A 16,846-nucleotide genomic window follows, 5' to 3' on the forward strand; every position below is an offset into this window, starting at 1 on the left:
ACAAGGCCCCACCTCAGGGCCGCTCCCCAGCGCTTGGCCCAGGGTGTGTGGAACTCACCACCTTTGTTCTTGAAGTACTCTGTGTCCTTCCACATGAGTGGAATCCGGAGGTCTAAGGGACAGATGGGTGGGGACAGGAGGTAAGAGAGAGTGGGAAGCCATGTGTTTGGGCCAGGGGTGCCAGCGGGTTGGTGAGCTGTGCTGCTTACCAGAGATGCAGACCCGGCCTCGGCAGGGGGAGCGTTCAGCCGGTGGACCACTCTCAGAAGGCCTGTGGGTGAGTCACAGCATCCTAGCCTGGCCTCTAGATGCTATCCTCCTAGCTCCATTTCCCAAGGGCCCTAAGACCCCTCACTACACCCCAGGGGCCCAGCTCCCAGATCCCTGGCCAGACTGACATGGCCGAGATGAGAGACTTTAGGGAGGGTTGTCAGCTGAACTCAGAGAAACACTGGCTCACAGTGCACAAGCTGGGGCCCTACCCTCCAAGCACCCTCCCTGACCCATCCCCAGATCCCTGCCAGCAACAAGTGTGGCATCGGGGGGCTGCTGCCACAGCCTTGCGGGTGAGCAGTCTCGCGGGTGAGCCTGCAAGAGACCCTTCAAGGGCATTTCACTACATCTGCAGGCTTGCAGGGGCTTGTGGGCTTTTTCTTTTTAACATTATTTCATCCCTTCTTTGGTAGAGGAGGGTACTAGATCAGTCAGAAAACAGTGTTTATGAAAAGGAAACCCACAAGCAGGGAACATTCACGTCCTGTTCTCCACAGCACCCTCCACCCCCACCCGAGGCTTGGAGTTCTTCACCCTCCTGGCAGATATGCCGGGCCCTCGCAGTGCCCCAAGTTCCCACTGCAGGGAAGCCCTCCTCCTCCCCGCTCCCTTCCCTCCTCAGGACTCACTGAGCCTGGGTCTCTCCCCTGCAGTGACAGCCACTGTAGCCACTGAAGTAATTACCTTCCTATCAAGGCCTTGAGCTAAATGATATGGCCCTAACAGCACCATGTTGTGGACTTCGGATCTCATGGTCAGGCCGTCTAGGCCTGAGTGATGTCTCTGGGTGGGACAGCGTCGGTTGATGGCCACCTCCTGGGGGACAGCAGGCCCACAGACACTGTCCCCGCTGCCTGCTTGCCTTCCTTTAGCTTCCTGGGGTGGCACAGAGTGGATTTTCTGCCTTGACCTGTGGCTGCATGGGTGAGCTCTGGAGGGCTTGTGGCAGCCTTCATGGCAGAGGGGAGATGGGCACCCCGACAGCGAGGGGCCAGAGACCTCCCCCACTCTGAATGGGCAAGGAGACCACTTCACCAGAAGCCAGTTCTCCAAATGACCAACTTACCAAAAGAGGCCAAATCATTGAGGAAATTTTCTCCAATATTTTAGTTTTATGACCACATCAACCGGCAAATTTGTCAGATCAGTGTGGAGTCTAACATCAGCACACCTTGTGCTTCATATCCAGAGGCAGAATCCTTTTAGAACACACAATCTAATTTATGTGAATGTGTCGGCATTCCCTTAAATGGTTCTTAAATGTCCTTCCCTAATCCCAGCCTCTGGTAGTGAACCCCAGTACAACAAACTACTGTCAGTTTGTGGTAAATTGGCCATTCAGCAAACTGGCCATTTGGTGAAACAGCTTTTTGAAAATTAGCTTTCCAGAAGCCAGCAAACCAGACTCATCAGGTCACCAGCTGGGCTTTGCGAATCAGCGTCTGTGCATTACTACACCTCAAACTTCCAGCCTTACACTAGGTACAGTGGCTTTCCTGAGTCTAGCCCTGGCCACTAGTGCACCTCTGGGCAGCACAGTGCAGGGACAAAACAGACCCACTATGAGGCTTCATGGGACATCATCTCCAGGGCGACCTGCACTCCACACATGCATACACTGCCCCTCCACACATGCACACACTACACCACCACACATGCACACACTGAACCACCGCACATACATACACTGTACCTCCGCCCATGCACACACTGCACCTCCACACATACACACACTGTACCTCCACACATACACACACTGCACCACTGCACATGACACAGTGCACCTCTACACGTACACACACTGCACCTCCACACATACACTGCACCACTGCACATGCACACACTGCACCTCCATACATACACACACTGCACCACCGCACATGTACACGTTGCACCTCCACACGTGCACACTGCATCACTGCATATGCACACACTGTACCTTCAGATATACACACTGCACGACTGCTCATGCACACACTGCACCATCGCACGTACACTCATTGCACTACCACACATACACTCGTTGCACTACCACACATAAGGTCTCCTGCTCCCCAGCACCTGGCCTGGCCCTTGCTCACCGCCGGGCCATCTTCCCCAGCACCTGCGCCTCCTTGCGTCGCTGTAACTCGCCCATGTAGCTGAGGATACGGCTATTGCAAACCAGCAGACTCTTAGTGGCCTCCAGAGCCTGCTCTCGCTGGGAGCAGGCTGCCAGCAGTTTGCAGGCCCCTTCCCTCATCCGGATCTCATGGTCCAGCTTCCTCTGCAGCTCCGTATCCTAGCAGAGGGAGGGTGAGAGTGAGAAGGAAACGTCAGTCAGGGTACAGGCTGGAGCACTCTCCAGTTCCCAAGGAGGCTGTGGTCCAGGAGACATTGATAGGAAACTTGAGTTTCAGGCAATTCAAGAACAAATTGGATTTCAACCTCACCTGCCTAAGAATAAGCAGGGAAATTTTATAAAAATCCAGATGCTTTCGTGCATTTGATGTCAAGAAATAAGTTCCTCCAGCCTCTTTTTTTTTAAAGGAAAGACAGAGAGAAGGAAGGAAGGAAGGAAGAAAGGGAAACATCTTTAAACATTTTTCTTGTTTTATTGTATTCTGTTTCTCCGTATTTGTTACATGGGCTGGGGCCGGGAATCGAACCGAGGTCCTCCGGCATAGCAGGCAAGCACCTTGCCCGCTGAGCCACCGCGGCCCGCCATCCTCCAGCCTCTTTTGAGCAGAAATTGGAAAAATCTATATATTCATATTACCTCTGATCCAGCATTTCAATATCTAGGAATTTACCTATATACATACACACACTGTACCATAGTGTATATATAGGTATAAATATATATACATGATGGTATATTTATACACATGGGCAAAGCCATATGTAAAGAAACATTCACTGCAGCATTAGTTTAAAGACCAATATTAAGAGCCCTTCAATATATGCTATAGATGCATATTTAAGGATCTGGAGAGATTTTTTACAGTATTTTACTCTGATTGTTTGAGACTATTATGTCCCCCGAAAAGCCATGTTCTTTTAATCCAATCTTGTGGGGGTAGACCTTGTTGGGTGGGACCTTTTGATTAGGTTGTTTCTATGGAGATGTGACCCACCTACTTGTGGGTTGGACTTTTTGCTTAGGTTGTTTCCATGGAGGTGTGAACCTGCCCATTCAAGGTGGGTCTTAATCCTTTTACTGGAGTCCTCTAGGAAGAGAATAAAAGACAGATAACAGAGAGCTCAGAGCTGATACAGAGAGTAGAGAGATGAACCCAAATGGAGAAAATGCAGACACCTGAAGAAACAAAATGCCCCAGCAGAGGCCAGAAGGACCCACCAGAGATGAGAGAGCTATTTTGAAACCAACCCCAGCAGACATGCCATGTGCCTTCCCCCATGTGACAGAGAAATCCTGTACATGATCAGCCTTTTTTGATTGAAGGTATCCTCTTGTTGATGCATTAATTTGGACATTTTCATGACCTCAGAACTGTAAATTTGTAACCTAATAAATCCCCTTTGTAAAAGACAATCCATTTCTGGTATATTACATTCCAGCAGTATTAGTAAACTGAAACATTTACTGAGAGAAAAACTTCAGTTACAAAGCAGTGGGTTCAGTAGTATCTCTTTAAAATGCTATATGTAAAAAAAGAAAGTCCTTCAATAGCGCATTGGTTAAATATTTTACACTATATCTATACTGTACAATATTGCAAAACATTAGAGGTAGACAAATGTGTTCAGATATGAAACAATTACAAAAATAATATATGAAGTGAGAAAAGAAAGCAAAGCAGTGTTGAAGCATGCTAATATCTGTGTACTGTGTATGTGTGTCTATGCTTATACATGCATTAAAATAAAAAAGTGATTGCAGGACTGGGAGCCAAGAATGAGAAACATATTTATGAGACTTTAAATATATCCTTAGGTATTGCTGCACTATTCTTGGAAATTGTTAGCTTTTTTAAAAATTAGATTAAAAATAAGAAAATTATTAGTCCAATCTCAAACTCACAGAAGAATCTGTAGGAGTGGAGTATGTTCATTTCTTGAAAAGTCCCCTTGTGATTCTGAGATGCAGACAGGGCTGAGAACTACTGGTTAAAGAGAATGGATACAGAAAATAAAAGCGATCCGGGATTATCCCAAAGACTCAAATGATGAGAAGGGATATCTGTTTGGCAAGGGATCAGTGGGGAAAGAGAATCCTACCTACAGAGTTTACCCATGCCACAAAGAAGCTCATCCACACCCTCAAATTAGGGCATTCACCATCTTTCTTTCTGTGCTTGGGACATGAGAACAGATGCAAGGCATGGGTTTGGAATGGCAGGTGCTCCAGAAGTAAGGCGCTGGGCAGACCACGCATACAGCCCAGACGGGTCCCTGGGAGAGATACCAGCATGCTCAGGGAAGAGTTCTGGAGGTCTCAGCGCAAAGTAGAATTTGAGACACCCGTCTGATATAAGACAAACCAGGAGCTGAGTTACAGCCCTGCCACTGACTTGAAAAGTTGGGAAGAAATGTATTTTCAAAGCACTGGGCAATTTACTTAACCTCCCTAAGCTTCAGTCTCCCCAACTGTGGGATGGAAATAGACCCCATATCCTAAGCTTGTGGTGAAGATTCAGTGAGATGGGGATGTAAAGCACAAACCCAAAACCAGTGCATCGTACCTGGAATGGTGGGGATGCTTGTTTAACAGTGCTACTGCAGCAATAGTACTTGCTTAACAAGCACAGGAGCATCCCAGTGCTCTCCAAGGCTCTACATTTAAAATCCAGCTGGGATTTTGGGTGGGTTACAGTGGCTCAGCAGGCAGAGTTCTTGCCTGCCATGCGGGAGACCTAGGTTCGATTCCTGGTGCCTGCCCATGTAAAAAAAAAAAAAATAAGAAGAAGAAAATCCAGCCAGGAGATGAGAGGTTCAGGCATTAGTGGCTGCCCCACAAATGCCATGTCATGCCATAAACATGCTCACAGAAGACAGACCCTGCTTGCTTGTGGCTGAAGTGATCAAGGAAGGCTTCAGAAAGGAAGCAGAAGAGATCCCAGGTCACAATGTGCAAATTGCTTCCAGAGGCAAGGCAAATGGAGCCCCCTAGTTGGAGTCTGGGGTGGGGGTGGGGCCATGAATGTGACTGTCCGAAACCTGCCTTCTCCCTCACACCAGCTCTCCTCCACACCCTGTGCCCTTGCTTCTGTCCCTGGTGGTTCCAATCTCCAAGTTCTCCAAGGCCTGAATACCCTAAAATTCCCATTTCCAAAAATCTTGTCTATCGTCCCTGCAGATTCTTCACTATTTCCTGGGTCATCTGCCTTAGGTCAGACTCTTATCGCCTCTAATCCCAGCATCTTCCACCTGTTTCCCTTCCTGACCCTTCCCAAACAAGCCAACTATTCCCAAATCCCCCTCCACCAGGAAGCCCTCCCAGACTGCACAGCTTCCCCCAGCCCATGAGGTTCGTAGCCCCAGTACGTCTATCTGCAGGAGGTCTGACCTGTGCTAAGCTTTCCTATTTGACAACCCTCACCCAATTCTGCAGCCAGCTTCTGCCACAAACACCCCAAAGCGGTGAGAACGGACAGAGGTGGGTAGGGAGGGACTCCGATGCAGAGGCTTCTGCAGCGCCTTTCCGGCTAGCCTCACCACCCGGGCCCAGCACTCACGGATCCTTTTCCAGCCCTCTCCTTCCTCATGTGGTGCCGGCGAAGGAGGCGCACAAGCTCTGGGGAGCCCGCCGCACCTGCCGGAGGACAGCGGGGAGCTGAGAGGTCCGGGCGCCAGCGCAGCCGCCCCCTCCCGCGGAGCTCCGGAGCCAGTGACATCAGCTCCCAACTGCCGCGAGAACCGCGGAGGGGCGCCGGGCGCGAGCAGTCCTTCCGAGCGCCTAGGTGAACTGGGTCCCGGCTGCAGGCGGCATGAGCACGGACGCTTTCCGCGCGGCGGGACTAGGCTCCGGACCTCCCCGCCGCGCTGGAGCCTGGGAAGGAAGCCCAGGGAGGCCTCTCCGGCTTTGCCATTGCACTCCAAGGTGACCTTTTGCTCAGGAGCATAGTGGGTGGTGTATAAATTGGGAAAACTGGGCCCCAGAGATGCCGCTTGGAGGAGGTGGCAGGTGTCTCTGCCCTCAGGCCCTCAATCCCCACAGCTGAGAGTGCTGTAGAAATCCTGACACCCACTGACAAGACGATCTCAGGAATCCTGAGCAGGTTCTGGACCCCGGCCCATTTCCCCACCTCAGGGATAGCTCCAGGGAGCCCCCTCCCCACCTACACATCCCCTTTCTCCAAGAAAACAGCATTTCCCGACTCTTGGGAAAGAGCCTGAGTTGGGGTATCAGCCCGACTTGGGTTAGGGCCCAGGGGGCAGAAGGATAGTGAGCCTTGGGCAGAAGCCCCAGCACACATCAGGCATTCCTCAGTATCCATTTCATGCCTCCAGCTCGCTTCAGTCCTTACCTTCCTGCTCTGCTTCTCACCACCTTCTGTTGCCTTCAGAATCCCCCACCAAAGCTCTTTGTAGAGTAATAAGTTCAAACCCTGGCTTAGAAACTTGCCTAGCTGTGAGAATTTAACCTTGGTGGTGGTGGGGGGGGGGGGGGTTGTAAACTGTAACATTTCTGGAGGACTAAATGGGAAAGACTGACCTCCACCTTGGCCCAAGGTTTAGGTTTGGGCCTGGCACAACTTATATTTAAAAACGACCTTTAGCCTACTCCCACCTTCCCTTTACTTGCCGTTGAAGATCACTTCCTCCAGAAAGTCGTCTTGGATTTACTCTTTGCCCATCCCTGAAATGTCAATGGTTCTCTCTTTTGAGGACCCAGGAGGGACAGAACCTGCTGAATTCATGGATAAAGAAAACAGAATCCTCATTCTCTGGCTGACAAAGATGTGACCAAAATGAAAACTAAGCCTCCTTCTCTGACCCCAGCTCCTCCCATGGAGAAAAATTACATTGGGAGTGGATGAGTGCAGAATATGTCTTTAAATAGCTAGACCAGCTCTGTCCACTAAAACAGTCTGCAGTGACGGAAATGTTCAGTAACTGTTAGTCACATGAGCATTTGAAATGTGGCTAGAGCCTCTTAGCCTGCCTCAGGGTGGCTGCTGTAGACAGCAGGAGGCTCTCGCTGTGAGGAAAAAAAAAATGTAGCTAGAGCACCTAAGAAACTAAATTTTTATTTTATTTTAAAATATTTAAATTTAAATAGCTGCATGTAATCAGTGGCAACCATATTGAACAGCGTAAAAGACAAGGAAAGGCCTATAAGCTTTATCTCATGTGCCAACCCAGGACGACTGGTAGTGTCAGAGCCCCAACGGGCTCACGGAGCATCTTTCTGCATATTAGAACAAGCTGACCCTCTCCAGGCAAACAAATTAGACAAAAGCACCTCCTCTTGATGCAGCCCAAGCCAGGCCAGTGCCCTCGCCTCTGTCTGGCAACCTTGTGAAGGGCACAATCCACCCAATTTATGTCAAACCAGTGCTGAAAATGATTCTGAGGCTATATCTGGGCTCACAAGTAAACAGTGCGAGGATTGACGAGTAATGCCTCCTATGGTCCCGCGAGTGGTGGAAGGGCAGAGGGAAGGGCAGCCCATGTGCAATACATTAGCAGGTTTGCATCTAGTCGCTTTACAGTCTTGCCTCTGACCTCTCTCAGCAGCAACCTCTTGTTCAGTCCAGGTGGTCAGTTTCACAGCTTCCCCATCTCAGTGACTGGCCACCTCCTGGTTGCTCAAGCCAGACCCCTGGGAATCATCCTGGACTCCTCTCTTTGCTCCACCCCTCGTGCCCAATCTGTCAGCAAGCCCTGTTAGATCTTCTACATCATCTTAAATCCACCTGCTTCTCCCCATCTGCACCATAAACATTTTAATCCACACCATCAATTTCACTTCCCTGTGACGCTAACAATCTCCTACCTGGTCTTCTGCTACCTCTCTTGCCAGTCTCCCACCAGTCTTTCTTTTACTGCAGCCATCAGTTGATAACATAGATCAGTCAATCCCCTGCTTAAAACCCTTCCATGGCCCAACATCCCACTTAGCTTAAAATCCAAATGCTTTATTGTGACCTCCGAGGCCCTGCAATGCTCTGGCCCTTGCCCATGCGCTTGACCCCATCTACTTAGGTCCAGCCACGTAGGCTCTCTTTCTTTCCCACAAACATATCACCCTCACCCACTTTTAAGGGCCTTTGCCCTTGCTGTGCCATCTGCCCACAAAACCTACCCTCCAATCTTCACGTGTCCTCAGGTTCTTCTGGTCTCAGCTCAAAACATCTCACTGAGCTTTACCCTGGCCTCCACCCTATTCTAATTATAGCCTCCTGCTTTCATTATAATTTCACTGTGTGAGTTTTTTGTTGTTGTTGTTGTTGCATGGGCAGGCACTGGGAATTGAACCCGGGTCTCCAGCATGGCAGGCGAGAACTCTGCCTGCTGAGCCACCATGGCCCACCCGAGATTATTTCTTTTTCTGTTTACATGTTTTCCATCTCTTCCCCCACTAGAATGGACTTTTCCTGTCTTGCTCACTGAAGTATCTCCAAATTCTAGGATGGAGCTTGACACATAATAGGCATTTAACAAATATGTTATAAGAATAAATGAATGACATTAAAAACGTTTGTTGTAAAAAAAAAAAAAAGAATAAATGAATGAGGAGGCACCCCTAGATCAGGGAGTACTTGGGCCACGATCACATGTGTTCATTGGAAGTAAATTTCTCCTGTGGAAAACTCAAACTCTGAATCTGCACTTGGTTTAATTTTGCATATCTCCTTGGAAAGATGAAATCAATTGGAGGGAAACAATGAATGACCTCTTTGCCAATTTGAAACTGTTTTGTACCCTAGGAAAGAAAGCTAGCAGATATCACCATATGCCTTCCCAGCTGATAGAGAAACTCTGAACATCATTAGCCGTTCCTTGAGTCAAGATATCTTTTTCTGGATGCCTTAGTTTGGACATTTTATGGCCTTAGAACATTAATCTTGTATCTTAATAAATTATCTTCATAAAAAAAAAGAAGAAATGAATGAATAAGCAGCTCCCTGCCATCTCCACAGCCAACAGAATCCTTACTCCTGCCCCTTTCCCTTCTCTCATGGGGCTTCCTCCTTCCTACAAATCTCTCACATCGAATTCTCTTCTTCCCTTGTCCCGAGAATACACATCCATACCTACCCACAGAACTTCCAGAAATATGCATGAAGGCCCTTTTGCCAAAACAGGGCTCTGACGGGAAAAACTGGGATAGGACCACACACAGCTTCCAAGACAGGGCTCCCATCTCCCCACTTTGAGCAGGCCCAGCCATCCCCAGACGGTATGAGCCAGACAGAGACGGATGGGGTGGGGGGAGTCAGGTTGCCTACAAGGACATGTGTACTCCAGGGTACGGGCATTACCTCCAGACTGAGCGCCATCTGCCGAATGTAGAGCATATTCAGGTCTTCCAGGATGTGCAATCTGTCCTGCATCTCTGTGTCCCCCAGTGCCCCTTCCCTTGCAGACCCCTCTGGGGAGGGTGGGGACTGGTGCACTGCCCCACAATTCCTCCTCCCGCTGCTCCCTTGGTCTTGAAATAGGTGGGCAGCTTTTGGGCAATGGACAAAGGCTGCCCCTGTCCCTCCGCGCTCCCGTTAGACCCCTCTGGCTGCTGTGACAAACTTTCCTTGCCTTGAGCTGCTCCAGGACCCTGGTGGGAGCCAGGCAAGGAGAGGAAAGGAAAGTGGGGTGAGGATGAGCTGGATCCCAGGAGGGGAGGCCAGCTGATGAGGAGGCTGTGGGTACAGAGTGTCCAGTCTTGCTTTGGTGGCAGCTGTTCTCCCAGCTGTGGAAGAAAAAGGCCCTTTCATTGGGACTTTGGCCCCTCCCCAGCCCCCGCCCACAGCCCTGGCCTGGTGGACAGAGAATTTGTGTGCAGGGAGGGCGTGAGGGGCAGGCACAGCTGGAAGGGGGCAGGGAGAGAACGCTACATGCAGGTTCTACAGAGTAGTGGTTTTGCCAGAAGATCGAAGCTCTGGAAGAAAGGTTCTGGCTCAGTTTGAGAGCCTTAGGAGGAAGAGGGGCAGCGGTGAGGACCTGAGGAAAGAGTGAGTCCAGGGAGTGGGACAAAGGGGGGAGCTGGTAACGCGGCCCACTCCCCAGAGCCACCGCTTACAATTTGACGCCCCCGTCCAGCCCGCCCCACCCTGGGCTCACGATTACCTCGCTTTTCCAGCAGGAGGGAGGAGAGGGAGGGAGAAAGGCAGGGGTGTGCCTGTCTGATGCTGCCCCACTCCCCTCTGCGGGCCCCTTCCCTTCCAGACAGGAAACCGGCCCCGATTCCCAGCCAGCTGCAGCTTTGTCCCGCCGCCCTCCACCCGCGGCCCACAGAGTCACACTCCCCTCCCAGGCGCGGCCCTGCGGCTCCGCCCCGGCTCCTCCGCGCGGGTCCCGGGAGGCCGGGCTGATCCCGGGGGCGGGCCCAGAGCACAGGCCCCTCCTCCAGCCCCCGGGCCTCGGCCCTCACTCCCACCCCGCCGGCCCGGTTTGGGCCCCTCCGGAGGGGCTGTTTGGAGCGGGACCAGCAGAGCTCCCTCCCCGGGGTTCCACCAGCTTCTGAGCCAGGGCAGGCCCGGGACCCCGGGGCTCGAGTGTCAAAGGGCCTTTGTTCCGGGCCGGCTGGAGGGAAAGGGCAGAAGCCGGGTCCGGAATCCCTGCGAGGAGGGAGTGGGGGGCGGGGGGGGGGTCGGCCCACCTCAATTAACCCTTTCCAGGCCTGGGAGAGGAGAGCTTGGAATTGGGTCCTCCTTGAGCAAGTGTTGGGCTGACCTCAGGGGCAAAAGTCTGTGGCGTCCTTCACCTAGTCACCCGCCCTGTCAGTCCTGGCTCACCTTCGGCCTCTTCGGAGCCTTTTTGGGGAGCTACAGTGGCGCGTGGACCCGGGCAATGTGGGGACTGGTGGCGGGGGAGGACACTCAGCCTAGTGGCTGGGATCCTCTTAGGCCCCAGGAAAGTAGGCTGGAAGTCAGGGGTCAGGAAATAACGCCCCAAAGTTAAAAGACAGTCCCCCACCTCCGCAGCCCCTCGGGGGCACAAAGGAGCAGTTGGGGAGGGCTTCGGCCGAGAGGACAGAAACCTGGCCTCGACTGACAAGGAAGGCAGGATTGTGCGGGCTGGCGGCCAGAAGCCCGAGCTCACCACCCTTTGCCCAGGGATGCCTGGAAGGCGCCAAGCGGCAGGTACATTTGGGGACTCGAGCCTGGGGCCCCTCGAGTCGAGGACCGCACGCAGTTTTCTAGGCACAAGCACATCCTCCCCAGCGGCCAGGAGGTTGCCTGGGGCGGCAAAGGTCCGGGCAAAGTGCAGGCGGCCCGCGCCTTGCTTTAGAAGTCACCGACCCCGCACGGTCGGGACCCAGCCCGCGGCGTCTCCGCCCCTCGGCGGGCTGGCGGACCGGGGCTGGGCGCCGAGGAGGCCGCGGCCGCTGGCAGCGGAGCCGGGCAGGGCCGCGGGGCTCTCACCTCGGGCGGCTCGCTGAAGAGGCTGAGTCGGAAGCGGCCGCGTTTGAACTCCATCTCCAGGGCGGAGCCCCGGGCCACGGTGACCCGGCTCCGGTGGTTTCGGGAGAACATGCTGGCGGCTCCCCGTGAGCGGCCCGCACCGCCCGGCTCGCCGGCGTCTCGCTTGTTTTGTCTCCCACGCCCGCTCGCCAGTCGCCCGGGAATCTCCCGCTGTCGGGTTCCCAAACCCCGCCCCTGGAGGCGACACCTGGGCCGGGCGGGGTGCGGCCCCCTCCGCCCCCACCCCCGCCGAGGGCCCGGCCCGGCCAGTCTTGGGGCGCCGAGCAGGCTCGGCCCGACAGCCAAGTGCACCCTGCTCCTCGCGGCCACGGCGGAGCAGCGACAGCCCTTCGGGGCCCGACCGCGGGCTCCTCACCTGGACTCGGGGCGGGCCCAGAGCAGTCCCGCCCCACCCACCGCCCCCACCTGGAGGTGGGAAGGTCCCACGTGCCTGGGCTCGGAAAGTCCCGTGGCCACATGGGTCGCCGCGTGGCATATTCCGGCTTTAGCCAGTCGTGGGACCGCTCCCTATGTTATCCCCAGGCAGCCTCCTCGACTCCCTCTCCGCCGCTCTCAACCTTTCCGACGACTATTTTAACTTTCTTACAGTTCCAAATGTGCCTTCTTTGTCCATCCTCCCGCCCTCTGGCTCCCCTCCAAGGCTGTGTGCCCAACCCAAATGACTCAGGGGCAGCGTTGAGGCACCCAGTCCTGGAAGCCCAAATTCTGCCACATACGAGTTGTGAGCCTTGGCCCAGTCATTGAACTTTTTGAGCTCCTGTTTCCGCATCTGCTCAACCTGGTGACAGTAAATATTCCCTCCCCTAGGGCTGCTATGAGGCTCACGTGTGGTAGTGAGTGTAAAGTGCCCAGCCTGGGGCCTGCAGAGGCAAGTGCTCCTGTGAATGGGAGCAGCAACTTTGTGCCTCCAGCGGGACACTAGCGGCCTCAGCTTCTGGACCAGCCACCAGCAGTACCTTAAGTGGGTGAGGAGTTCAGAGCGCCCCCTCCACACACACACACACAATGAATATCAGCTGCTTTGCTGGTGGCTGAGAGGAGGTTACTCTCCAGCTTCTCACAGATAAAGGGAGCCAGCCTCTTCACCCCCAGAGACCCACCCAGAGGGAAGGAAACGGCAAGGGATTCATTTGCTGAACATACACAGAGGTCTCCTGGGGACTTCAGAACTTCCTGGAGAGAATCTGGGTTAGCCCCTAAATAATAGGTGGGCCAAAACCAGACAAATACCAACCTATAGCTCTTAGAGCCGGGGTTAGAGCCCCTCTGCTGTGAAGAATTACTCAATATTCTTTCATAAAATCTGGCTTAAATTTACTTCCACATAAAGGGAAATGTGTTGGCTTAGAGAACTGAAAAGTCCAGGGGTCGGGCTTTGCCGCCTGACCCAGGCACTAAAACAGTGTCACAAGGATCCGGTCCCTTTCCACCCCCTTGGCTTTAATGGACTCCATGTTGGCTTCACTCTGCAGCCTAAGGAGCTGGCTGCCAAAGTTCTGGCACTACATCTTTTCAGCCTTAAATTCAGCAGAAAAGAGCATCTGTTTCCTGAGGCTCCTACACATGTCTTGGATTCACTCCAGACTAATTTAGATCATTTATCCATCCCAAACCCATTGTCATAGCCAGAGGGATGGCCTTAGACTAATCAGCCTGCCCTGAACTGATCACTGCGGCTATGGTGGAGTCTGTGTGATGGTTGGTCAGGCCTGGGTCATTTGCCCACTCCTGGACACTGCTGGAACCCAGTAATTTGGGAGGGAGAGTCAGAGAGAAGGAGAGGAGATGTCTCAAAGAATATTCCAGGTACTTCAATCAGAAGGTGAGAGAACGGATGTTGGATGGGAAAAACCACAAAATCTAGACATACAAAAATCTTTAGGGAGAGGGAGTTCTTCCAGTTAGTAGAGAAGGCAGATCAAAAGATTTTATAAAGTCGGCAGCATCTGAGATCAACCTCAAAGGAAGAGTAAGGCAAAAGAAGGGGAAAGAATTCTTTCCCTTCATTTCTTATTCTTAATTTCTCTGAATATGGATCACTGCTCCTCTAAGTTGTAAGCTCCCCGGGAAGGAATAGTTATCTGTCTTGCTGGCTTCTTTATCCCCAGAGCACGTAGTAGGTGCTCAAGAAACATCAGCTGAAGTAAATGAACAAAGGGACCCGCTAAAGGAAAAGTGCTTGCTAAGGTGAGCAGTACCCCTGGACTAAAACACTTCATTTCAAATGTTTGTGTGTGTGTTTTTTTTAAGGAACCGAACTTTATTTTCCAATTGAAATCTTATCTGGAATATGTGAAATAGAGTCAGAGCTGCTGTGATGGGAGCAGGTGCTAGAAACCCATGCCCTGTCATTCCCACAGGCATTCAGCTGTCCCCTGCCCCTTGGTGGAACATGGGCTCCAAGGAAGGGTTTGAAAACCCCTGCTCTGAGATGCAGGCAAAAGGGGGAGGAATAGAATATGTTTGGGAAGGAGGCTGAGTTCAAACCCTGCCTAAATAATTTGCACTCAGAGTGGCTGGAGGTTTCGAAAAGTTATGATTTAGAGATTATAATTTGGTGACCTTTTTGTAAATCAGCTGGAAGATGTTGGGACTGGGGTCAAGGAAGCCAGCTGACACTGCTCTCTAGACTGAGGGAGGGACAATGAGGGACAAAATGTGGCTTAATTTGCTTATTTTTTAAATTAAAATTTTATTTGAAATGACACAAACAGACATTTGCACACTGATGTTCACAGTAGCATTATTCACAGTCGTCAAAAGATGGAAACAAACCAAATGCCCATCAACAGAAGAGTGGATCAGCAAACTATGGTATAGACATACGATGGAATATTATGCAGCAGTACGACTAAATGACGTCCTGAAGCACAGGACAAGATGGATGAGCCTTGAGGACATAATGGTGAGTGAAGTTAGCCAGATACAAAAGGATAGACACTGTATGGGCCCACTTTTATGACCAGCAAAAAGGTATAATCAGAGACTTATAACACAGAATACAGGGGACTTAGAGATACATAAAAGCTAGAGATGGGTGAACCGTTAGCTAATGAGGTTGAACTCCAATGTAAGGGAATACATAGGGGCGAAGATGACTCTCTAGTGGATCTAGAAGTAATATTACCATATTGAAGATGAACAAGATTGAAAGGGGTTGTACAAACCTATGTGTGCCACTGACTCACATTAGAAATATGAGTGAGTTCTTCTAAGAATTAATTCAAAGATACGATTCTTGTATTAATACTGTTTAAGTCCAGGGTATGGGGGGAAACTGCTATTACATGCTATGAGCTATGTTCAAAAGGAAACCATCAGCACTACCACAGCAACAGCAGAGGTAAATAATGGGGGGAGGGACAAGTGTTAAGAGGAGGTTTAGATTTCCTATTTGGTGAGGGTGTGTTTATTGGTTTTCTGTCTCTTGGGAACATGGAATTATCTAAGTTGAGAATGTTGATGGACTGTGAACTTTGGTCACTATACATGATGCCCAGTGAATGCAGGTGGCTGAAGGATGCACTGATGGAGGAGTAGATTGGTGAACGATGGTGTATACTTATGAACGAAGGCTGTGCTGCTACAAAAAGGAACAAAGTTGTGAGGCATGCAACGATGTGAGTGAACATGTGGGATATTTGGTGAGACACAATAAGCCAGAAACAAAAACACAACAATGGTATCATCACCTTTAGAAGATGCTTATAAGACAACAGGGGCCTAGACTGTAAGCTTTTAGAGGAGACACATTAAGTCCGGAGTGGTGATCATTATTCCTGGATTTTGAGAGGCTGTTTTATATATATATAACCTGACATTTAGAGATAAGAATGAAGCTGCACAGGTTGGGGTTAAAGTAATTCAGAACATAGAGGTAAGGAAGACAGTGTCTGTATTTTAGAACCACACATACTCTTTGAGACCAATGGAAGGAAGGTTTATTTGATCTAGAACTGAAATTTTCTGTAGTGCATAATCTAATTCAATCTATCTGTATAGCTCATTTGAACAACTGAAACACAGAGCACAGAATGAGGAAGATGTCCTATAATTCTGTATAGATTATTGTAATGCATGGAAACATCCTACAGTATATTAACCAGATAATCAAAAAGTATTGGCAAAGTCCCTTGAGGGAGGGGATAAAGACTATGGAATTATTAAACCTTACCAACAGGGAATCCCCTGATACTGTGCCAAACTTTAGGGACACCCACATCAATAGGCCATGCCCTCGATCAAGAGGCTCACTCTTGTGAAGCTTATGTAGGTAGCATAGACGCTTGGACTACCTATAGGCATGCCTAAGAGTTACTTCTGGAGGACCTCTGTTGTTGCTCAGATGTGGCCTCAGTCTCTGTAAGCCCAACTCTGCAAGGGAAATCACTGCCCTCCCCCCTACATGGGACATGACATCCAGGGATGAAAGTCCCTGGCGACGTGGGAGAGTACCCCCAGGGATGAATCCATACCTGGCACCATGGGATCAACAATTACATCCTGACTAAATGGGGGGAAAGAAGCTCAATTAACAAAGTATCAGTGGCAGAAAAAGTCCAAATAGAGTCGAGAGGCTACTCTGGAGGTTGCTCTTATGCAAGCTTCAGGTAGACCTTGCTACCCATCATAACCTGCCAACCCCCAAACAGGACCATTCCAGCCAATCCTAAAGAACACCTAGGACAATTTGTAAGATTCCACAAGAGTTCCAGGCACTGAGTAACTTTCCAGAAACCTACAACCTCCAGATGAGTCCCTGGTCCAGATAAGACCTGAAACCTAGCCCAGGCTCTCCAGAACATCAGATAGTTCCATGTCCCCACCCCATATTAGTGACAGACCCTTCCAATATCAAAAATTTAGAATTGCCATAGCCCAAACAACCCTAAAGAGAGATATGGAAAGATCAAAGGTGATGGAGGAATTATACATAGAAGATAGGACTTAACAAATGAATATGAATGCTGAATCATTAAATT

The 16,846-nt window shown here is 50.8% G+C and overlaps 1 protein-coding gene across 22 annotated transcripts in view; it reads right to left on the reverse strand.

The window, feature by feature from the left end:
• The window catches only part of RTKN (rhotekin), a 36,661-nt gene that overhangs the window by 4,387 nt on the left and 15,428 nt on the right, over nucleotides 1-16,846 (reverse strand). For 2 of the 22 annotated variants that reach the window (XM_077134631.1, XM_077134624.1), the window contains exons 1-4: nucleotides 11,805-12,224; nucleotides 2,355-2,554; nucleotides 210-271; nucleotides 59-112 (exon numbers count right to left, since the gene is read on the reverse strand). In XM_077134631.1, the coding sequence (XP_076990746.1) occupies nucleotides 59-112; nucleotides 210-271; nucleotides 2,355-2,554; nucleotides 11,805-11,915 (427 nt within the window). In that variant the 5' untranslated portion in view covers nucleotides 11,916-12,224. The other 20 variants (XM_077134633.1, XM_077134632.1, XM_077134628.1 and 17 more) reach the window with 20 other exon arrangements.

The sequence above is a fragment of the Tamandua tetradactyla genome, chromosome 17 (assembly GCF_023851605.1).
Source record: "Tamandua tetradactyla isolate mTamTet1 chromosome 17, mTamTet1.pri, whole genome shotgun sequence".
NCBI classification, from domain to species: Eukaryota; Metazoa; Chordata; class Mammalia; order Pilosa; family Myrmecophagidae; genus Tamandua; species Tamandua tetradactyla.